The sequence below is a fragment of the Lynx rufus genome, unplaced genomic scaffold (genome assembly GCF_022079265.1).
Source record: "Lynx rufus isolate CCGP_SWC_20201006 ecotype Redwood Valley unplaced genomic scaffold, mLynRuf1.p SCAF_16, whole genome shotgun sequence".
NCBI classification, from domain to species: domain Eukaryota; kingdom Metazoa; phylum Chordata; class Mammalia; order Carnivora; family Felidae; genus Lynx; species Lynx rufus.
The window spans coordinates 43,370,456-43,395,155 of NW_025814830.1; the positions used below are offsets into that span (position 1 = coordinate 43,370,456).

Sequence of the window (24,700 nt, forward strand, 5' to 3'; positions counted from 1 at the left end):
TATTGTTAGAGAACAAAATTCAACCAAGTAAATTTGAGGGTTGAATTAGCTTTATTAGGCGATTCATGAATCAGGCAGCATCCCATCTCACAAGTAGACAGCATGCTGTGGGGAGTTTTACAAAATGGAAGGTTTTTATAGCAAGAAGGGTGGGCAAAGAAGTTATTAGCAAAAAAGAAAGAAACACCAGTGAAGTGAGGGAGGGAGGATTTGATTGTTTCTGGCCAGGACATCTTCTTTGGATACACGGAACGGGCAAGGTTTTCATCATACAGATGACCTCACCATTGCTGATCAGGAAATTTCACATTGATTGGTAAAAAGTCACATTCCTGAAATGGGTTGAAACTGTAATTAAGTCTTAGTTTGTTGTTGCAGGGAAGAAGGGGGGTGGAAATGACTCCATTTTGGGCTTGTTTCTTTTTTTAACATTATTATGATCATAATAATCCCCTTGTGTGCATTTCCAGCAGTTCCCAGTGTGGACTAAATCAGCAAACTCCATTAGTGGAAATAGCAGACTGGAACTGGGGAAAGGACTACACCAGCAAACCCCAGTAAATGGGGACTGGGGACTAGAACTGGGGACAGGATTTCAGTATAGAATTGAACACTGAACCAAGAGCTAAGGACTGGCACTCGGTTTGAGCCTCCAGTGATTCTAGACTGACCCCATCTTAGAAAGCCAATTAGATGCCGAGCTTGAGGAAAAGAGAATGGAGCTCAAATGGAGAGGAACTCATGGCCCTTGGAAACAGTGAGAAAGAGACTGAACTCAAAAGGGGTTTCTCAGGCTCCACATCTGTTTTTCAGGGAAGACCCAAAAGTACTGTTGCTCAGGGCAGGAGAAGCTTGATGCTGCAAACTGGAGGCTACTTTTGAGATGAGCCAATCCCCAGTCCCAGTTTTCCCACATGCCCTCACTCATACCCTGCCCTCACTTGGGGCCCTGGGAGCATCACAGCAAGCAGGCAAAGACCACGTGGGCCATGACTGCAAAAGCATTAGGAAATAAATCAAGGAAACTGTCTGGCAAAGCATTTGGGAACAGTGTTCTGAGTGCCAACCAGGTTCCGGGAAGAGTTGAGCCATCCATTCTGGTCCCATGACAGATCTTTCTAGAAGGAATGGTGTTAAAATTCTACTTCAAGCTCCAAGAAATTAGGGATTTGCATAATGATGACCCCAGGAAATAGTATGAAATTAGTCCTAGCCACACAGAGAAATCACTGCAGCTATGTGAGGCCATGCCCCCAGAGGAGTCCCTCTCTGCTAGGGAAGCACTGGGCTCCTCCCACTGTTGTAGAGTGTGCCCCACTGGATTCTGGTCAGTTGTGTTTGTATTTGTCTCTTCTGAGACATAAGAGATGGTAGAAAATTCCGTTATCTTCATCCCCAATATGCAGCACAGCCACTGGCAGGAAGCAGAATCTCAGTAAATGGTTTTGCAAGAATGAATGAGTGAAAGAATAAATGAATCTATAGGTCAGCCTTATTCTCTCTCTCCGTGTCTCTCTCTCACATGCAAACACACATGCACACATATACACATAAACACATATATACCCATGTGTGTGTGTCTCAGTGGTTGTACCAAAGTCTCAAATATATTTGAAATCCTGCCCTAACCAGAATGATTTCTTTCAGATTCCCAGACTTGGGATCCATACTTTTCACCCTTTTGAGGTAGGAAGATGTCACTGAATTCATTATAGGACTATAAATTCAACATCCAAGAGAGTAGTTGAAGCTCAAAAGGCTGGCCAGCTTCTCAAATAATCAAGGACTGAAATGACAGCATCAAGGTTACATGTCTTCCACAGGCTTGGGGCGGGGAGGTGTAGCTGACCCAGGAATTATTCTGACCCTCCAGGCATAGCTTTGTTCCTGGACCCATTAAGTCAACTCTAGTGGTCCATGGGGATAAAGTGGTGCAATCAGATTGCCTTCACATGCTGTAACTCCTTTTGTTTCCTGTGGGACACTTCCCAAATGGAGTTCTCAACACACAGAAAACCTCTCCTGGGCTGTGGCAAGAATGCAGAGTTTGCATGTTTTGGGGTTTTTTGTTTCATTTTTTAATTGTGTTAAATATGTATATTTTATTGTACGATTGAGATACTATACATTATGCCCCAGAAATAGCCATTTTTTTTCTTTCTTATACTCCTTGGTCCTGTACACATTTACTCTTTTGTGCCATTATTTATTCTTTTATTTTCTGTCATTATCTGCTTTTGTTTTTTGTTTTTTGTTTCATATATATAATTTATTGTCAAGTTAGCTAGCATACAGTGTATACAGTGTGCTCTTGGTTTTGGAGGTAGATTCCTGTGATTCATCACTTACATACAACACCCAGTGCTTTTTCTCTCCTAAAGGCCCTGCCCTTTGCAGCCTTGCCCCAGTGTTGCTGCTCAGGTTTGTATTTCACAAACTTGCCTTGTGCCAATGCCAGGTCATTCTCACTCTGCACACACAGTCCCCTGGTGTTCTCTTACACATGACAAGCCATACTAACTTCATTTCTCACATTTATAACCACAAAGTTCTCACAGAAAATTTTCCTGGCTGCCAAGATTCATTCAACACTAGAGGTTAGGTAACATAATAGTTTGACCACATTCTCACAGTGCACTGGTACCAGAGATCTACGCCTGAAGGAAAAAGAAATCCTGAAATGTGTCTTAGCCAAGTAGAAAGCAGATAACATATCTTTCAGGCAAATACAAGATTACAGTAGGCTGTAATCTGGCTTATTAGTGGGGACTAAATTTGGATATATATGAAAGAAAACCCCAATTAACAGGGACTTAAGCACACAAGTTTTTATTTTCTCAAAAGAGGTGGGGAATAAGCAGACAGAGCTGATGTTGGAAGTTCTACAACCCCTTTCCAGTTTTTGCCTCTGGGGTGACTCTGATTCTCATGTGGAAGGTGGCTGCCAGAGCTCCAGCCGTCATACCCATGTTCCGCGCAGTAGAAGACTTCTCAGAAGTTGCACACAATACTTTCACTTTTATCTCTTTCAGTAGGATTTGGTCATATATTCACACCCCAATGAAATGGAGCTCAAAGGCTAAAGGCAATATAACCTTTATTTTGGGAATAAATGTAGAATATAGAACTGTTTGCAAGACAACTGACCTGATCTCTTCAGAGGTGACTGTTCTAGATTTTAAAAGACTAAGAGACACATAGGTGAGCCTTGATTGACTATGGAAGATATTTTGAAGGTAATAAGGAAAACTGGAATATGGACTGAATGTCAGAGGATATTTGAGAATCATGGCTAATTTCCTTAGGTGTGATCTTAGAATTATGGCTTCACAGGAGTATGTCCTTATTTTGAGAAGATTCAGGCTATGAAGTACTTAGGAATGAAATGTCCTGACATCTACCACTTCCTTCAAAATGGTGTCTCATCCAACGGAATGGGAAAAGATATTTGCAAATGACATATCAGACAAAGGGCTAGTATCCAAAATCTATGAAGAGCTCACCAAACTCCACACCTGAAAAACAAATAATCCAGTGAAGAAATGGGCAGAAAACATGAATAGACACTTCTCTAAAGAAGACATCCGGATGGCCAACAGGCACATGAAAAGATGTTCAACGTCGCTCCTCATCAGGGAAATACAAATCAAAACCACACTCAGATATCACCTCACGCCAGTCAGAGTGGCCAAAATGAACAAACCAGGAGACTATAGATGCTGGAGAGGATGTGGAGAAAAGGGAACCCTCTTGCACTGTTGGTGGGAATGCAAAGTGGTGCAGCCGCTCTGGAAAACAGTGTGGAGGTTCCTCAAAAAATTAAAAATAGACCTACCCTATGACCCAGCACTGCTAGGAATTTACCCAAGGGATACAGGAGTACTGATGCATAGGGGCACTTGTACCCCAATGTTTATAGCAGCACTTTCCACAATAGCCAAATTATGGAAAGAGCCTAAATATCCATCAACTGACGAATGGATAAAGAAATTGTGGTTTATATACACAATGGAGTACTACGTGGCAATGAGAAAGAACGAAATATGGCCCTTTGTAGCAACGTGGATGGAACTGGAGAGTGTTATGCTAAGTGAAATAAGCCATACAGAGAAAGACAGATACCATATGGTTTCACTCTTATGTGGATCCTGAGACACTTAACAGAAACCCATGGGGGAGGGGAAGGAAAAAAAAAAAGTTAGAGTGGGAGAGAGCCAAAGCATAAGAGACTCTTAAAAACTGAGAACAAACTGAGGGTTGATGGGGGGTGGGAGGGAGGGGAGGGTGGGTGATGGGTATTGAAGAGGACATCTTTTGGGATGAGCACTGGGTGTTGTATGGAAACCAATTTGATAATAAATTTCATATATTGAAAAAAAAATGATGCCTCAAAATACAATATATCAATAGGTAAGAATGTCAATAGAGAAAACATGGAAAAGATAGTAAGAATTACTGAGCCTAAGTGGAGGGGTATGGATATTTATTATATTATTCTTTCAACTTTTCTATATGTCTAAATTTCTTATAATAAAAATTAGGCTAGAGTAATTCTCCATTTGGTCTGGCTATCCCACAGTCTTTCATGTGAGGTTGGCTGCCTCCTGGAGAAAGGGAATGATGTTCCCAAGGGCACTCTTGAGTCACGCAGTTCAGAGGGTCTATAGTGGGTTGGATTCCCACAGTCAGCCAGTGGTTCAGCCAGTGGTCCAGCCAGTTCTGGTGGATCCCAGAACTTGTGGGTGTTGAGAGAGGACTGCATCTGGGCCCTCAGCTTCTCCCAGGGTCCTCCCCCATTACCCAGGATACAGCACGGCAGTGAGGATCCACAAATGCCATTACCCATTTGAGATAACAACATGGCAGAAGGGAGAACATGAGTCTGCTACATGTAGGCACCTTCTATTGTGAAGGCATGAGTAGCGTATCAGGACACTACTGGGTAGAGTAGAACAAATGCTAGGCTTCATACTAAAAAGATCTGTCCTCCCTCCACCATTTCTGCTCATAACATCTTGGAGGAGGCATTTTAGCTTCCTCACCTGTAAAGTGAGGATCATGATCACTGTTTCATCTACTTCACAGGGCTATCTGAGAGGCAAAGAAAAGATTGTGCACAATTTTCTGTAAACTTACAAATGTACAAGATTATTAGGAAAGTGAACTTTCTTATCCAGAACTGCTTCATCCCCTTAGGCTCCCATGCAGGTAACCACAGATACCAGGGGCAAATGCAAGTTTTCAAAATGCTGCTTGTAGTGGTTTGGAAATATCTCCACAAATTCTTTGGCATTCCTCCCTCCAAAAATGGAAACAAATTCCCCTCCCCTTGCGTGTAGGCTGGACCAAATGACTTGCTTCTAACATAGGGTCGCCAGATAAAATACATGATACCAAATTAAATTTGAATTTCAGATAAACAAATTTTTAGTGTAAGTATGTCCCAAATATTTCATGGGAATACTTATACTAAAAGTTTATTCATTGTTTATCTGGAATTCAAATTAAACTGGGTTGTACCAGTTGCTTTTGTTTGTTAGTTTTGCTAATACTGGCAGCCCTATTCTAATGAATACAATGAAGTGGCATAAGTAACGGTATAGGACTCCAAGACAAGGTCATAAAAGGCATTGTAGCTTCCACCTTGCTCCCTCTTACATCCCTCTCTCTAGGAGAAACCAGATGCCATGATTTGAGGATACTCGGGCAGTCCTTTGGAGAGACTGCCAACATATCCTGCCAACGGCCAGCAGTTCCTCACAAGCCACATGAGTGAACCATCTGGAAGTGGTTCCAGCCCCAGTGAAGCGTCAGCTGACTGCAGCCCCAGCCAATGTCTTGGTTACAATGTCATGAGAGACCCTGAGCCAGAACCACCCTCCTAAGCTGCTCCTGAGACACTTTGTGAGGTAATAAATGATTTTGTTTGAAGTTGCCATATGTTGGAGCCTCAGGCCCAGCCCCGGCTAGCGCTGAGGTTTCTACAGAAGGTTCCCCACCCCTCCCAGGCTCCGAGCTTTGATCACCATTCCCCATTCTACCACCTTATTTCAGACCAATCCTGTGCCCAGGACAAGTATCTCTGAAGGCTTTTTAAAAAATTAATGGTCCACAGTAGGAAGTCTATCTGTTAAAAGAAGATGAACTTTGAGGGGGAAATCAACAGTGAAAAAGAACAAGTAATACTTTTCAGAGGTCCTGTGAGGTCCTTTACGTGCATCAGGAGATACTTCGGCCCTGGGGCCTAATTCTGCTGGTTCTGGCTGCTTGCTTTGGGGAAGATATTTAATCTCTCAAACCCTAGGTTTATTTGTAAATACGGGCATAATAATACCAATTTGCCAGAATTTTATGGTGATTAGAAATATCAAAAATAATGTTTTTAGTCAGGTAGCACTACTGCTCTTTATATTTAATCCTTGTACAACCCTTTGAGATAGGTAATGTCCTTCTCTTCCTCTTGCACTTGGGAAATTGAGGCACACAAAATTAACATGACTGTGCACAGCTAAAAAGTACCTAATGTGCCTGACACATAGAACACACCTTTGTAAAAGTTATACTATTAGGATATCATTTAATCCTCCATACCATTATTTTTCCTGGTGAAAAAAATGGGGCATCAGCAGGATTAGTGGATCTCCCAAGGTCGAACTCCAACGTCTGCCTGCCCTCTTCCCCCCAGCCGCAGTGAGTCCTGGAGTGAACAGCACCCCCTGGTGCCCTCATGGCCCCCACCCTGGCTGGGGTGGTCATTCTCCTGGTATTATTCCTCCTCCTGCAACCTTCCCCTTGCTGGTGCTTCTGGCTCATGAGAGTTTCTAATTGCTGCCACAGGATGGAATGAGCCAGACACCTCAATTGGAGACCTTGATTCACATCTGGTCCACAGATCAGTTTTAATGGACTGGTACATCAGCTCAGATTTTAAATACAGGAGCTGCCATATAAAACATGCAGATTTCTGCATTCTCTGATCCAATGAGATGCTGGCTGGCCCTCCTGGGTGGCAAGCCCCTGGAGCAGAGGAGTACAGTCTCTTTCAAGATGGGGCCCGCGCCCTCCCATGCACCACTGACAGCAGACATGATGGGCCCCCGGTGTCCTGCACACTCAATGTTCCTGTCGAGAGGCACTGTTTGAATGTCACCAATAACCTCCTGAGCTATCCCAGTCACAGCCTTGGCCCTGAGATGAAGTGAGAAATCATCTCAACTCTGTGTCTCAGTCTTCTGCTTGACATTGAGAACAGCATTCTGATGGGATGTTCTCCTGCTCCCATCCTCATAGAAAACTGGACAGAAAGTATCGACTACAGAACCTGAGCCAAGGCAGCCTATCAGAAGGTCAGCAGAGAAATGGATTTTTTTTCAAAACACCGGATATATGTGACTTGATGTATCTACCCCTTTGGAAGAAACTGCTGCGAGAAAGAACCTCAGCTCCTTCTGATACAGAGATGTACCTACTTGTCGGCCCCACTGTCAGGAGGGTGACCTGAACAATAAGAATGGGAAAAGCTAGGGAAAACGAGTCCCCTTCTGGTTTCCTTCCCTGGGGTCTTAGTGGAACTTAGTGGAAGCCTCTCTCTCTGTCTCTCTCTCTCTCTCTCTCTCACACACACACACACAGAAATGGATGTGGCAATCACTCTGGCTGAGGCCCAAAGTGGCTTGCTAAACCCACAGTTCCTTTTTGCTTTTTCCACAAGGCAGAGAAATAATGTAAACTACTCCCAGAGAGAAAGTAGAGAAGGAAGAACAGCTTATCCCAGACCCATACTTGGAAATTCCAGTGTGAGACATAAGAGGAAAGGGTACCCTCTCTCACAAAGTTGGAGAGAAAGTATAAATTGGCATATTTCTCTGTAATAGCATTTTGGCAGTAAATGCTAACAATTTAAGTGTATATAACCTTTGCCCAAGCGATAGCACTTCTGGGAGTCTATTTTACAGGAATTCTACTAGAAGAGTACAAAGACACATGAACCAAGAGACCCCCTCCAGCACTGTCTGTGATGTGAAACAGTGAAGTCAGCCTACACGCAGCCACAAGTGAATGTTGGTATGTTTGTGCTGTGGAAAACTACAGTTCTATTAGAAAACACACATATCTAAAGGAAGAACATTGAAAAATTCCATGATGATATGTGAAGAAAGCAAATTCCAAAACAAGATTTAACTTATTAACTGCCTATATTTAACTAATGTGAAATGACCATGCTAATTATTTATTTATGCACAGAACACAAAATGTAAGTGTGAACAGTGTAAATGGTATTAGCAACTCTGTGTGTCATTCCACTCAATGATCCTGAGCCCCAGAGGGCTACCTGAGCATTGTCAGTCTGTGTCTCCCAGCACTGTGAGCTTCTCGGGGCTCTGAGCGTGGTTTTGAGAATTAAGAAGAATGGGTACTCCTTATACCATATGGCCCCTGAATGCAAGCCAACTACTTAGTCTGGTCCTCGAGGGAGAAGCAGCAGCGTGCTACAGCTGTGCTGACAGAATGTCAGTCTCCAACAGAGAACCTTCCAAACGGTTGCTCTTCCTCATCTCTTCCCTTTTCTGAGCAGTTAGTCATAAAGCCATTGGGTGGCACAGAGAAGGTAGGGGCCTGCCATGGGCAAAAGAGGAGCAAGTGACTCAGAGAACCAAAGCCCACACAGAGTGAGGAGTGTGTCCACCGCCTGGAGCAGGGCACTTGGAACGCAGCATCAGAGCCCCAGTCAATGAGGAAAGTGACCACACGGAGGGACAGGCCAACACAGAGGTCCGAGCCTAAGTGGTCTGAGGACAATGTCTGCTGCAGGGAACAGCCTGGAGCAGGTGTCAGAGCTGCACAAAGTCAGGAGGGTGCCTATGCGGTGGGGGATGGTGACGGTGTCAGGCCCCGAGCAAGGGAAAAGGCACCCACACACTTGCAGGGAGTAGAAACTGGAAGTAAGTTCCATATGAGAGGGTGGATCAAATAAGAAAACAGAATACGTATTAAGGGAGTTGCCAGAGTTTCCATTGTCAGAGAAGGGAGTTACAAATATAGGAAGAGAAGAAACTAGAATGAATGTTGTGGTTTGGGACTGGATTTGAAGGTATCAGTCTGAACTCATGATTTGCAACATATAGAGATATAGAAATATAGGTGTGTGTGTGTCTGTGTGTGTGTACACACATACATATTCCCTAGCTCTGTTCACTGCAACAGCTTGGGAGCAGCAACCCCTCAGTGGCAATGTGCACTCCCCATATTTTATGGACAGACCTTCAGGTTATTTATGTAATGTCATTTGGTAGTGAGCAATATATTCTTTTTAACAATTGGGCAACTAAGGTATACAATGTTAAATTATTTCCTGTAGTTCACTTGATATATCCAAAGACATCTAACTCTCTTCTGCCAGGAAAAGAAAAAAGTATTGTATTTCTAGCCTTTTTACCCTCTCCCAATAAGAAATCTTAAAAGTCATTTTATTTTTTTAATTTACATCCAAGTTAGCATACAGTGCAACAATGATTTCAGGAGTAGATGCCTCAGTGCCCCTTACCCATTTAGCCCATCCCCGCTTTCACACCCCCTGTGATAACCCTCTGTTTGTTCTCCATATTTAAGAGTCTCTTATGTTTTGTACCCCTCCCTGTTTTTATATTATTTTTGTTTCCCTTCCCTTATGTTCATCTGTTTTGTCTCTTAAAGTCCTCAGATGAGTGAAGTCATATGACTTTTGTCTTTCTCTGACTGACTAATTTCACTTAGCATAATATCCTCCAGTTCCATCCACGTAGTTGCAAATGGCAGGATTCCACTCTTTTTGGTTGCTGAGTAATACTCCATTGTATATATATACCACATCTTCTTTATCCATTCATCCATCGATGGACATTTGGGCTCTTTCCATACTTTGGCTGTTGTTCATAGTGCTGCTATAAACCTGGGGGTGCATGTGTCCCTTCGAAACAGCACACCTGTTTCCTGTGGATAAATGCCTAGTAGTATAATTTCTGGGTCGTGGGGTAGTTCTATTTTTAATTTTTTGAGGAACCTCCACACTGTTTTCCAGAGTGGCTGCACCAGTTTGCATTCCCACCAACAGGGCAAAAGAGATCCTCTTCCTCTACATCCTCGCCAACATCTGTTGTTGCCTGAGTTGTTCATGTTAGCCATTCTGACAGGTGTGAGGTGGTATCTCATTGTGGTTTTGATTTGTATTTCCCTGATGATGAGTAATGTGAGCATTTTTTCATGTGTCTGTCAGCCATCTGGATGTCTTCTTTGGAGAAGTGTCTATTCATGTCTTTTGCCCATTTCTTCACTGGATTATTTGTTTTTTGGCTGTTGAGTTTGACAAGTTCTTGATAGATTTTGGATACTAACCCTTTATCTGATATGTTGTTTGCAAATATCTTCTCCCATTCTGTCAGTTGCCTTTTAGTTTTGCTGATTGTTTCCTTTGCTGTGCAGAAGCTTCAGATGTTAGTTTCTAAACATCACTGGCCAATAGAAGGAACCAGGGTTTCTTGTAGAAATAGCTGGTTCCTGGGCTGGGACAGGGATATTATCTGATAAGCCCGGAACAGCTTGTGCCAGAAAGCAAGGAGATGCTAAAAGAATAATGAAGACATGAATACAGGACACACAAGCCACCTGGAGAGGCATCCATTGGCCAAATATAAGACAATTGGGCATCAAAATATGATAATAGATTTTGAGCCATTCAATAAAACGGAAAATTATGAGGCCACAAAAATATAAATGAATAAAACAAAGGTTTTATGAGGAACAGTTTAAGTACATAATTTCAAAGAACCTCCCTATAAAGTACTTATTAATTACAAAGAAAAATGAGTAACTTTACGGTGGACAAGTGGTACAGACACACCTTCGAGTGACCCATGTGAAATTAGCAGCACTGGGACAAACTGACCCCATGTGTCACCTGGGAGGACACAGCGACCCGGCACTGCTGCCGTATGTTCCTGCCACAGCTGCACCGCCTGACTCCAATCACACCACCAGACAAACCCAAACGAGGGAAATTCTACACAATAATTGGCCTGTCATCTTCAAAAGTGTCAAGGACTAGCAGGAACTTTTCCAGACAGGAGACTAAAGAGACATGACAACCAAATGCAACATGTCATTCTAAGCTGGATACTTTTACAATGAAGGACACGATTCGGACGGCTGGTGAACCACGAAGCTGGCCTGTGTTCATTCTCTCTTGTGTGAAACACAGTCCACAAATTCCAGTGGTTTGAAACACAGTCACTGTCAGCACCATTCTGCATCAGGAGTTGAGGCTCAGCTGGGTTCTAGGCTCAGGGTGTCACCAGGCCAGGATCAAGGTGTTGGACAGATTGGATTCTCACGCAGACACTTTGGAAAGAAATCTGCTTCCAAGCTCATTCAAGTTGTTGGCAAAATCCAGCTCTTTGTGGCTGTAGGTCTGACATCCATTTCCTTGCTGGCTGTTAGCCAGGGGCCAACACCTTTCTTCTCATGCCCCCCAAACCAGTCTTCAAAATGGCAACCACACTTTGATCCCTTATGCTTCTTAGAAAGAGAAAACTTGCTTTTAAAGGGGCTCATGTGATCAGAATGGACCCACCTGAATAACCTACCTTCAAGGAGGCTCCTATGTTAAGCCATGTAACATAACAGTCACGAGAGGGAGATCTCATCACATTGCTGGGCTCCAGAAATTAGGACAGGGCATTGGGAAGGGGGAAGGCATTTTAGAAATTCTGCCTGCCACACAGCCTGAGGATGAACCGATATGTCAGTACCGATCTCCTGATTTTTGACGGTTGTGTTGTGGTTGTGAAGCAGAATATACTCATTTGCAAGAAATACACACAAAAATATTCAGGATGGAGAATCAGACCAGCAAATTTAAATTTACTCTCATATCACTTGGTATTAAAAAACAGTTCTCCTAAATTTTTTCTATGCATAAGTATGCAGATACATAAAAAGATAGCTATGGATTACATGTGTTTGTATATAATAAAAAGAAAAATATCTGGAAACATCTAGTAAGATAGATACAAAAGTTATCTGTGATTACCTGTGGGAAATGGAGTTATTTAAGAGGGAAGAGAGGTACACAACTTTTATTTGGGGGTTATTTTTTTTAAAAAGAAAAAAAAGGGGGCATTTGGGTGGCTCAGTCAGTTAAGCAGCTGACTCTTGATAAGCACAGAGCCTATTTGGGATTCTCTCTCTCTCTCTCTCTCTCTCTCTCTCGATAAATACACATTTAAAAAATAAATTTAAAAAGTTAAAAAAACAAGTCAAAACAGGTGAACGATCTTTGAAAAGGACAGCAGGAGACTGGCTTCTGGTTTTGTGGCAGAGTGAGCGAACACAAGGAGGGACAGGCGGAGGCCAAGATTAAATGATGAGGCAACAAAACATGTTACCCCTGTTATAGTTCCATGCCTCTCACAGAGCTACCGAGAAATCAAATTTAGAATAAAAATCTGTACTGAGGTGATAGGAACAAAGGTAATTCTCTGCTGGCTGTGAGAGCATGCCACACATCAACAGCGCTTCCTAGATAAGGTTTCCAGCCCCTCTTCCCCATTTGCTTTCCGGTATGGAAAAGACCGGCACTGCTCTCTCTTCAGTTAACGACTACACCTCTTTCACATCTTGTCTAATGTCTTCAAGCACCTTGAGAAGCTGTCTGCCCAATGGCACCCCAAGCCACAGATAATAAAGAAGGGGCACAGCAAGCACACTTTCCTGTGATGGGCTGAATTGTGTCTCCCCAAAACTGACATACTAAAATCCTAACCCCCTAGAACTTCAGAAAGTGCTCTTATTTGGAGACACGGTTTTTACCAAGGTCATCAAATTAAGTTGAGGTCAGCGGGGCAGGGCCCACTGCAACATGACTGGGGTCCTTCTAAGAAAAGATGAGGACCCGGACTCACAGAGGGAAGGCAGTGTGAAGACAGAGGATGGCCACCCTCAAGCCCTATTCTTGCAACTTTATCTGTGTTTGAAATATTTTCAGGTAAAGTCAAAAACTTAAATAAAAGTAAAGGCAGAATGAAACAGAGTCAAGCTCCTTGGACCCACAGCTGACCCCAGGCAGCAGAGGCCTAGAAGGCCCTGCAGCATCTATGTGAGGCCCGTGGCCCTCACTGAGGGCTGGGATTTAAATCCAGGTTTTAAACTTTTTTTTTTTAATGCCTATTATTTATTTTTGAGAGAGAAAGAGAGCACAAACAGGGGAGGGGCAGAGAGAAAGGGAGACACAGAATTGGAAGCAAGCTCCAGGCTCTGAGCTGTCAGCACAGAACCCGATGTGGGGCTCAAACTCACAGACCTTGAGATCATGACCTGAGCCGAAGTCGGACGCTTAACCGACTGAGCCACCCAAGCACCCTTAAATACAGGTTTTAAATGGCTTTATTTTTTCTATGATTTTTTTCCCTCAAATATTTAATGTCCTTGCAATATTAAAGGGATTTGAGTTTAGAAAGACTCATGAATGCAGTTCACGGTCCGACAAGTGATTAAAGAAAGCCTCGTATTGATTCTGGTGATGCTCCTGACTGGGTTTACAGTTGGGCTGGAGGAAGGGCTCTCGTGGTTTGGGGGATGTGGCTCTCCTCTCTCAATCCAGCCACAAAGACCCATCTCATTTAGTGGGGAGATTCCAGATCAGGCTTCTTATTGAAAACATCCTCACCTCCGATGGTCTGCTCCAATGGCATCTGTGATTCTCGTAAAACCCTGTTCCCTGAAAAAAGAGGAAAAGCAATTTTGGCAAATAGGGAAGGACAGGCCCTGCTCTTGCTGGAAGCCCACATTCACCTAGGCTGTCAGCTCCATAACCGTGCCTGCCTGTCTCCCACAGAGGCGTGCCTCCTGCCTTCTACATCGTCTTCACTCAGGAACCTAGAGGTGTTTCCACCTAGGTCTTCACACTGGGAAAGGAATCAATTTCAAGTATTCACAGCTCCCTGACATCAAGACAATGTTACTGAGCAGGGATGCTGCCAGAACCCCTCAGGCCAATAAACACCATTAATCTTGAATTCCTTGGCCCTCTTTGTCCTCTGTCTTAGGAGCAACAGAGTAATTTTCCCCCCGCGTTCTTGAATCCTTTCTGAATCAGGAATAAATAGGTAAATAGCATCTCCTCCTCCCCAGTGAGTCATCCTCAACTGATGCCACCTTAACTTCGCCTGTGTCAAGCCACACGTGGCCCCACTCACTTCAAAAGGGCCTCCAGCTCCCGCTTGACCCTGCCCACCACGGGCGGCCCCCGGTAGGTGAGGGCCGTGTACAGCTGCACAAGGGAGGCCCCCGCCCGGATCTTCTCCAGGGCATCCTGCCCACTGCTGACACCGCCAACCCCAATGATGGGGACTCTGCCTGCAAGAAGCACACGTAACATCGTGAGGAAGGGCAGGCAACGTGAGACCTTTAGTTTGGCTTCCCCCGCTCCGGCCCTGGCTGAATGCAGCAGTTCAGGGAACACTGATTCGGATCAAACCCAAGAGCCCGAGCCACACACAGATCTGAAGACACAGGCACCAAATTCTTGCCTTTGGTGAGTGCATACATCTCCCGGATGGTCTGAGTTGATAAATCCCGGAGGGGCTTCCCACTCAGCCCTCCTGTTTCAGAGCGCAGGGCACCCTGGAGGCCAGCGGGGCGGCTCACTGTGGTGTTCGTGATGATCAGTCCATCGATGCCCAACTGCAATGTGAGACAGAGAAAGAACCCTCCAGTGGTGGCACTGATGCAGTCGGAGTAGCTTCCCTGAGGGTCTGAGACAGCAGCCGGGCCAGGTGCCCACACTACAGCCCCGGGAAGCAAGAGCTATACCAGAGCTCACTATGCTTCTAGAAAAAGGGTCTGAATGAGCCTCAACATAACAGTAGCAGCCATCACATATCGATCACCTGTAATGTTCCACAAGGACAGGATTTAATCCTTAGAACCACTCACTTTAGTCTTGCCCAAGGCCCCTAGGTAGTACATGGTGGAACTAGGACTTGAACCCAGGACTGCCAGATTTGGTCCGTGTTTCCACCATTCTCCTATAACACAGGGGCCTGGGGTAGACTGGAGAGAGTGACAGAACAGTCTGACCAAGACTGACCAAGAATGCAAGCACAAGCCTTAGAGCTCTTGCTGGATGAATGTGAGGAAAGAGACAAGGGATGGGTACAAGTAAATGACTCATCCAAACATTTGCTTCTCTAAATTTTTTTTTTTTTTAGTTTATTTATTTGTTTTGAGAGAGTGTGAGCAGGGGAGGAGGAGAGGGAGAGAGGGAGAGAAAGAAAGAGAGAGAGAGAGAGAGAGAGAGAGAGAGAGAATCCCAAGCATGCTCCACACTGTCAGCTCAGAGCCCGATGTGGGGCTTGAACCCACAAACTGTGGGTTCATCATGACCTGAGCTGAAATCGAGTTGGATGCTCAACCAACTGAGCTTTTCATTAGATGATGAGTTACATCATGACATATCAAACCAGCTCTCACTACCACAGAAAGGAAGCCACAGGCTAGCCCAGCTGGCCAAATGGCACCCACCCCCGCCCCTCCCAGGCAGTGAGAGGCGTCCCAGGGCCTAGCCCGACTCCTACCTCTCTCACCACAGTGGCAATATCCTCCTTGTCCTGGGCTGTGAGGTCAGGTGCGATCTTCACCAGCACAGCCGGTTTGCGTGCTCCCTGCAGGGCGTCCCTCTCCTGCAGCACCTAGAACAACACACGGCCAGAGACGGGGACCCTGGAGGCCACAGATCAGCATGTTCTCACGCTGAAGCACCAGCGACTTCTCCTTCTCAGAAAATACAGCTCTCAGTTATGCCAAAGACCCATCCCACAGATCTGATTCTCCTGAACAAAGGGATCCCTAAGATTAAGTCCCTAATGTTGTCACTGGTATTGGCTAATATATTAAGGCTTATTTAGACTTTTTTTTCTAAAGGAGATAAGAAGAAAATACTGTCACAAGTACTGTTTGATAAAGACTCATCCAGGGGTGCCTCGCTGTTTCATGCAAATCTTGATCTCAGGGTCGTGAGTTCAAGCCCCACATTGGGCATGGAGCCTACTTAAAAAAAAAGAAGAGTCATCCAATTTATTCAGTCAGTGTGCTCGATGCTAGGGACAGAGAGAGACAGTCCCTGCTCTCACAGGGTTTATGGTTTAACACAGGGACAGGTAACCAAGCCATTAATTACTGTTAAGCATAATCAGTGTTATGACGGGATTATAGGTATAGCAAGGGGTCCTATCTGGTCCAGGTGCTAAGGACAGCTCCTTGATAGTGACATTGAAGCTTTTTCCTGAAGAATCAACTGGAAAGAAGTGGGTAGGACAGGCTGGTGGAACGGAGCCTGGAGATGTAATTTCCTACCTTGGTCAGCAGGTGGCGCAGCTCAGCCTTTCCCTGAAGGCTCCGTAGCCCAGTGGTGTTCGGACTGGACACGTTCACTACCAGGTAGTCGGCCAAGGGACCCAGGACTCGAACCCCCTCCACGTAGTCCGCAGCAGCGTCCACGGAGGTCTTATTCTTCCCCAGGTTTATTCCCAGTGGTAGCCCCCCTGTAAAGATGGCTTGTCAAGATTTTGTTCCTAAACACCATTCCCTGTGCAACATTTTGAAGATGTCCTTGACTAAACAGCCCACGAAGAGCCCCGTACACCTTCACCTCTTTGTGTGAACTTCCCGGACCAGCCGGCAAACACCATGGAAGCTGCACGGTGTTGCCGCCTTGGTCTTGCTGACCAAGAAGAGGTCACCATCTTTGCGCAGCATGTTTGGGCAACTACTAGGATGTGTTACTGCACTGTGTTCTTTTCCTTTTTTTAAATTTAATGGAAAATGGAGAAATTAGGAGTGCAAATGCTAGCGATAAAAAGTAAGGGCTCATAAATGTAATGAGGACAGTCAGAAATCAACAGGCATGTTAAGGGACAGCTGTTTATTCTCAAGGGCTGTCTGCTGGACTTGAGTGACAGGGTGTGCAGTTGGGAAGAAAAGGCAAAATTAAAGAATATGTATACAAGACTGGAAAATGTTTTCCACTAACCATGCCTAAAATATAGAGGCATAAATCTTTTAGAACTTGTAATTTCAGTTTTCTGAGAAGGGGCTGCAGCTCATAACTAGAGTGAGCACAAGTCCCAGTGCTCCCAGAACAGCCCTCATTGCTCCTGTAGCCTGGGCATAATTATTAATGCCTGCACCCTTCACTCCCCAAAATGTCTCAGTTTGCATGATAAGTATTATGCCACCCAATTTAAAAATCCATGGAATTATTGACTTGCATTTTGGACTGTTAGAAAAATACATTTTAGAAACATGCTGTGCCTGAAAGCCAGAGGTTGTCTGTACTTGGCTTCTAAGATACCACCTTATCTGCAAAGGTCACTGGTAGGTCACTGGTGCCAGCTGCTTTTACCGTGCAATAGTTGGGAAAAGACCTGGAGCACCAAGTGAGCTCCCAAAAGGTGTGTCAGGTCACTGGGATCAAAGACCAACATCTAGTGTTGCTAACCACCTTCTCATTCCCTAAACTAGTCACCCTTTTAATCACCAGCTTGAAAGTAAATGAGATTCCCTTGGGGGCGGCGGGGGTGGGGGTGGGGGTGGGGGTGGGGGGTGGGTAGCATCCAATTAGACAAAAGCTACACAAGGCCTCCAAGCTTCCCAAGTCCAGCCTCCATCAAGCCAAGCCATTTGTAAGCTGATTCTTCTTTGCACAGATGAGCTGGCTTGAAAGGGAGCCTTACTTTCATGCAGCTAAGGGACCTTCTATCAGCAGTTAGCTGCCCAAAGGGCCAAGACTCTGAAGTTAGACAGAAATTTCTGAATTACTCTATCTTCAAAAGGCACCATAGCTTCTGTCAACTTATGCTAGCAATAAACTGTCTTCAAGGCTTCTAGATGCTGGAAAACATGAACAAATCTGCTGGAAGATTCTGCTTCAATCAGTGTTAGTGCTGGAGTAGGGGTGAGGGAGGGGCAAGGAAGAAAAGGGGCTAAAGCTCGCACTGGGGACAATGAAAAGAAGGGAAGCAAGAAGGCAGGAGAGTATCACAAGCTATGGAGGTCATATTATAAGCTTCAAAGTTCCCCAAATGGAAAGGTCTGTAGTATAGCAGGGTCTGCTCCTACCAAAGCTTGGGATTTCCAAACAAGGTAACTTCCTTCTCCTAAAATCAGAGATTGCCGACTGCCTCGGCCCTTTCAACCTTACTTCCTGAAGTGAATCCGATGTCCATAGGTTTTTCTTATCTCACTACCAGGACATTTAATGACACTTAAATTCCTGGAAAGAGTTCTAGAGGAAAATGGCCACAGCCCCACACAATCTCAGAAGACACCTGGGAAGGGGTGGTGAGGACAAAACAGAGCTATAGGCACTACATGGATCTGGAGGGAGAGCAGAGCCCCAGAGAACAGACATCGGCATCTCTGAAGGCAGCCTTACAACATGCATGGTGTTTTCTGAACAAGTCATGAAGGATATTTTCCCAAAAGTCAAGATTAATTCTCCCCGAGTAGGGAGGGGTATGATTAATTTCACTTTTCTTCTTGATGCTTCTCTGTATTTACTAATGCTTCTATAATTAACATGTATTGTTTACATAATGCACAAAAGGACATCATAGGAAGACCGAGGAAGATGGAGCTCAAGTTCTGCTCACATCTCAACTACCCACGTGACCACAGCAAGACTGCTTTGCTCACTTCCAAGCGGCCCCAGTTATGACACAACACAGGTTATATAACGAGGGAGAAACTAAGCAAGTCTTTACTAAATTATGAAATTCAGTTACAATCTTGCTGACTGTGATAAAGGCAGGAAAATTCCTGAGTTCCATAGTATTTTTTTCCCTATTGCTCAGTCACATTTACTTCATTAAGAATTCCTGACCTTTCTCCCACAGGTTTCCTCACAACAAATGGAGAAAGGCCCATTAGCACAACCCCACTTTACCTTCTGTGAGCCTGGCCTGCTTCTCCTGTCTGGCCCGCAACCTGTGTTCCACCACCGAGAGTCCGTGACTGTTAAATCCATATCTGTTAACATATAAGCAGGTGGGGAGGGGACGAGGTTAGAGCCCTTGGCCATAAGGCAGACACTTTGGAGAGATGGTTTCATGGCCACTTCTACTATACTTTGGACTTTTAAAAACAGGAAAGAAAAAAAAATCAGAGTCAGTTCTTAGACTTTCAAGGTTTAAACACCCCTGGAATTCCTAGAAAACTTGCCAGAACACCATCAAACACAGAGGGAAAGATTTAAATTTGCAAACAAGTCGCTCAGGTACCTAGCACTGGAAATAGCCCAGACTCGCCAGGTAGCTGTCCCCCGACCTGTCTGAATCCAACCCACACTCCTCCTCACTTATGTACCCCTCCCCTGCAGCGGGGCCTCCCTGACAACCCATCTTTCCTCCTCCTGCCTGTGCTCCACAAGCTCCCTCCCAGAGAAGAAATAATAACAAATGCCTATTGTTTAAGCCACTTTGTTACTTGCAGCCAAAAACACTGAACAGATAGAGGAGCACCTGTTTTGTTTACTTCATGAATAAATTGCTCGATTCACTTGGCAGGCGCTTACTGGGCACCCACTCCAAGCCACCCACAGCAAGGAGGCCGAACACACAGGCTCTCCTCCCTCAACCACTTCTCGTTTATGGATTCTGCCCAGTACCATTGTCCTGGTACCTGCAGTTACTTGTGGCAGCCGAATCATCAACAAGTATATTTTGCCTGGAAATTCTGAAGATACCGATCCCAGCCTGCAATGCAACAGAAAGCTCAATAACTTCATCTCTAATGCTGGAAAATTTCCCTGAAATAAGTACAATAAAGCAGGAAGTGCGGCCACCTAAAACTCCCACAGGTTCATCTTCCAGAAGGCCATCAATGGTCCCAAAGATGCCTATTAAACTCTCTCAAGGAGACTCTCAAAATTCTGTTACCAAAAAGCAGACACTTTTTCATTTTCTGGGTTTGCTATAGTGAATACTGCCTAGGGATTGCAAAGAGAAGGGCTTTACACAGTCTAGAAAGATCTCTCTTATTAAAAGCAGCTATCCATATGGATTAAAATTTCCAGTTTACTAAAGGGCAGGGCTTCACCATCCAGTTCAAGAACTTGTAGCCACATGTGCCCCTGAGCACTTGAAATGTGGCCAGTACACCCTGAGAGCGCTTTAAGTCAAATGCACACTGGATTTAGAAGACTTGCTACCAAAGATGGTAAATAGTTAATTAATCATTTTTATTTTGATTATGTGTTAAAATGACATTCAGAACATGTTAAGTATTTATAATTAGATATAATTATAAATAATAATTAAATAGAACATATTATTGAAGTGAATTTCACCCATTTCTCTTTACTATTTTATTGTGACTACCTGAATATTTTAAATTACATACCTGAATATTTTAAATTACACATCATATTTCTGCTGGACAGTGCTGGGCAAGAGCACTGGAGTAACAATGTGAAAAAAGCACAAACTCTGAAGTGAAATGTATTAATCTCAACCCCAGATCTCCCACTTATATCTCATGATTAGAGATAAGTCATTGTAGCTCTCTGAGCCCCTGGGGTGTATATGTGTTAAACTAGAATAATAAAATCTGCTTTTATGCCTCCACACAGGAGATGCTCAACATGGTTCTCGAACATTCCCAATAGCAGAAAAATGTCCACACTGTATGACAGAAAAAACAGGCAGATCTCCCATCACTGCGCACCCTCCTGGGAAGAAAGCATCCCCTGTGACCTCTGGTCCATTCACACACCTGTTAATGACAGCTTGGTCCTCTGGGAGGCGGAAGACTCTGGGTCTGGGGTTTCCTTCCTGAGGTTTTGGAGTAACACTGCCGATCTCTACAAAACCAAAGCCCATCTTGTAAAGTCCATCCACAGCTTCCCCATGCTTATCAAATCCTGCAGCAATTCCAACTGGATTTCGGAATTTATGGCCCAGGACTCTCACTTCCTAGGGAGAAGGAAACAAAGCCAGGCTATCCTGGTGTTTCTCAAAGTGCAGGCCCCAGCACGTCTGTGTCAGAAGTGCCTGTGGAGCTTGTTAATCAGAAGGTGTTCCAAGAGCACCTACCAGCATGTCAGAGTCTTGAAATGTGGCACGAGGAAGGAGCCCCAGGGAGGTGAAATGAATGGCCAGCCTGTGGGCTGACTCCGGGTCCAGCAGCCTCTGCAGAGCTGGCATCAAGTGTTCAGCATAGAAATGTTCATCCCCCATGGCCGTCAGGTAGGAAGTGAAGAGAAGTCCTCCGCCCCCCAGGATGACCACAGCATCCTGGGCCCGCTTCTGAGGGGGAAAAAAAGAAAAAGGCCCAATGGGGCCAGACCGCAGTAACTTCTCTGAGCCCTATACACCCAGGCACACAGGACATAATGGCATGTGATATGAAGCGACATCCCTAGCCTTCTGCAAACACTGGTCTCCTTCATTTCTAGTCTTGCTCACACATTGGTCTCTACTTTCAGAGGCTGTATCCACACTTCTGCTGACCCACACTTGTCTGGCCTTGAAGGACTCTGGGCCAGAGGCTTCAAAAGAGGCAGTACTGCCCCCTGGGGGACATGTGGTAGGCATTTTGGAGGAATGCTAATAGATTTAAGCGGGCAGGAATCTGTAAAGGTAGACACCTGCACTGCTTTAGGCTGTCTGACAGATGAAGTGTCTCTGTCCTGCATGACTTTTGGAGATACTACTGACATTCAGTATGTAAAAAAATCTATTCATATTATTTGAGCCTGTATTCCACCACATAAAAACACCAACTATGTCATGCACAGTTTTCATATGCATTGACTTTTCCAGGAATGCAGTTCCATCATAAATTGAGAGATGTCTGCACTGTGTTGCACAGAACGTTACTAAGCCTTGTTCACCGTTTCAGAGATCTCAGGAATGGTATAATGCTTTGTTTGGGTTTTGACAAGAAAACATACCTGAGGCGCTGGAATTTCCAAATAGAGGCTTAAACACCTGAGTCTCTCACTGAGTGAGTCATGCCCAACATTTACATACCAAAATACATGTTATTTTATTATGAATTCCTTTAAGGTCTCCTTTATATTCCAGTTAGGACATTATGCTAATCTTTTAAAATTATACGTAGATAGATTACATTATACATAAATTCCACTTCAGGATAATAAAAGCAGTTGCAAAATATTTTTTTTAAGGAGCATCAGGTCTTATTGAGTCAAGAACCACTAATCTAGTTTTGGGCACCTGGGTGGTTCAGTCAGTTGAGCATCCAACCCTTGATTTGGGTTCAAGTCATGATCTTACTGTTCGTGGGATCGAGCCCCTGCTTGGGCTTCTCTCTCTCCGCCTCTCTGCCCCTCACCTACTCTCTTTCTCTCAAAAACAAAGAATCCTACTTGAAAAGTGGTTCATAGTTATCACTGCCAGATGATGAGTCATCAGTCAGTCAGTCAGTCATCTGCCCAACAGTAATCGAGCACTCAGAGGTGGGCGAAACAGTCTCCGCCCTCAAAGAGACGACAATCTTATGAAGAGACAGTCATTAATCAATGATCACGCAAATATGTAACTGCCAATAGCTATGAATTAACATACGGTAATAACACACCCCAACCCAATCTCAGAGGTAGAGGAAGGCTTCTTTGAGGAAGTGACTTAAAGCTGATGTCCAAAAGATAAATAGGAGTTAACTAGGACGCGGTGGGAGGGTATGAAAAAGTGTAAAGGCGCTCACAGTGGCACAGGGTAAGGAGATGCACCCAAGAAATGGGGGAAGGGGAAAGGTTTGTCTGGAACCAAGGAACAAGGCAAAGCACGGCTTAAAGAGAAGCTGGGGAGATAAACAGAGACATTGGCCAAAATGAAGATTCGGGTTCTCCCTCAACAACTTGGTGGCATGATCAGATTTGCCTTTTGAAAGTCACTCCCAGTTGTCGATACAGAACAAGTATTTATTGTCTTGCTTCCAGTCTCCAGCGGATTGTAGGAACGCTCCTTAATGTCAACAAGTATCTGAACACAGTTACATAAGCCCCCGCCCTAAAATTTCATCTAGAAGGGCTGGGGCCATATTTTAGTGTAACTTCACTGCACGATGGATCCTGCACACAATGTTATGCGGTCATGTGTTCACTAAACGCCCGTGTGCCAGGCTCAATAAACGTTTGGCCCACGTGCGCTGACACAGACCTGCATCTACCCAGACAGGAACGTGCCCTTGTGCACACTGGCCAAGCACACGTGTAAATGCACACGCACGTGTGCCTCCAGAAACGCACAGACGTGCAAACTGGGCCCACGATCTCGGAACCGCACTTCGCCTCAGGTTAGCCCTCCAATCTGCTTTAGCCCCACTCCTCGCCCAACTCCTGGCTCTGCTGTCGCAGAGCCCGCTTTCTGAACTCACTTTCAGCAGTCTCCACGCCATGCTCCTTCCGCCACTGGGCCCGCCTCTGGCTTATTTCCATTGGAAGAGATGGTGGTGAGCCCTCCAATCACCGCCCCTGCAGCTGCCACCTCACCAATCGCCAGACAGCAGGGTGAGGCGGGCCTCCCAGTGGCTGAAAAGGCCTCGCTCCGCCCCGGAGGTGTGGCTAGACGCTGGTGCTCGCGCGCGCAATCACGGCAGCCACGCTCCTTCCGCCCGCCGGAGTCCAGGTGTGGGCGCCGCGCTAAGCTGGGTTGCGATACACTCGGCTTGGGGTGGTGTGCGTAGCTGTTCTGCGGCTCTGCGACCTCGGCGAGAGAATGCGCATAGGTAGAGCTTCAGTTCTAAGCAACACTGTCACCAATATCTTGATCATTTAAGTTGAACATGTGATATGCTTGCGCTCTAGGTAAAGCAGGTATTGAGACCATATATCAGGCACTGAAAAAAAGGTTGGAATGAATTACGGCACTGTGGAGTTAACCTCAGAGAAGTTTCCATCAGCCTCAGGTTTAACTTAAAAATGCCTTAAACGTACGTATGTGCGTAAGTATGTATATTAATGAAAGTGTTGGGAAATCAACACTTTGTTACAAAGTCTTGTAACACCCAGAACGATTCCATTGCAGCGAAGACTTAGTGGACTCCTAGTCAGAAGCCTTCCAAATTAATTGGACACTCTTTTTTCCTGCCATTTCAAGACTTTTCAGTTTTCTAGTTTCCCTTCCCACTGCTGTCTCCACAAGTGCCCACCCTGCCCCACCCCCAGAATTATTTCTCTTTATAAATACTTTCCTCTTCTATGCATTTACTAAATCACATTGGCTTCTCCCGGTATGACCATTTCTTCTATCTCAATATGGCCACGTGCTGGAAATAATTTCTTTCTCATCTGAACTTTTATAGATAGATATATGCTGTACCTGTCCAGTGACACTGTCTTTATTAACTACAATTGTTATATCTTTTTTCCCCTAACTAGACTGTACACGTTCTGAAAGTAGGGACCATACCATATTTATCTTTTGATTACTGCAGTGTTTTTCAGACTGAGGGAGGTGTATTCTTGGAGTATACACTTAAGAGAATTGTTGATACTAGTATCTTTCCCTAATGATTTTTAAAGGTAGTATAAGCATTTAGGCCATTTGGATAGCCAACTGAACCCTGAAACCTACCATGCTATGTCAGTGCCCACAGTTATTTGTATTTGTTATCACATTTTGGTGCCAAGAAAGAAAACTGGCTA

The 24,700-nt window shown here is 44.7% G+C and overlaps 1 protein-coding gene across 1 annotated transcript; it reads right to left on the reverse strand.

Annotated features, from left to right (window-relative positions):
* Positions 1-13,386: 13,386 nt before the first annotated feature.
* DHODH (dihydroorotate dehydrogenase (quinone)) lies at positions 13,387-23,454 on the reverse strand. Its single transcript, XM_047079250.1, has 9 exons — positions 23,431-23,454; positions 21,123-21,335; positions 20,803-21,002; positions 18,977-19,059; positions 16,387-16,574; positions 15,609-15,722; positions 14,562-14,715; positions 14,229-14,388; positions 13,387-13,750 (listed from the first exon to the last, which is right to left on the reverse strand). The coding sequence occupies exons 1-9, from the start codon at positions 23,449-23,451 to the stop codon at positions 13,696-13,698; spliced, it is 1,188 nt and encodes a 395-aa protein (XP_046935206.1). The 5' UTR covers positions 23,452-23,454; the 3' UTR covers positions 13,387-13,695.
* Between the last annotated feature and the right edge of the window lie 1,246 nt (positions 23,455-24,700).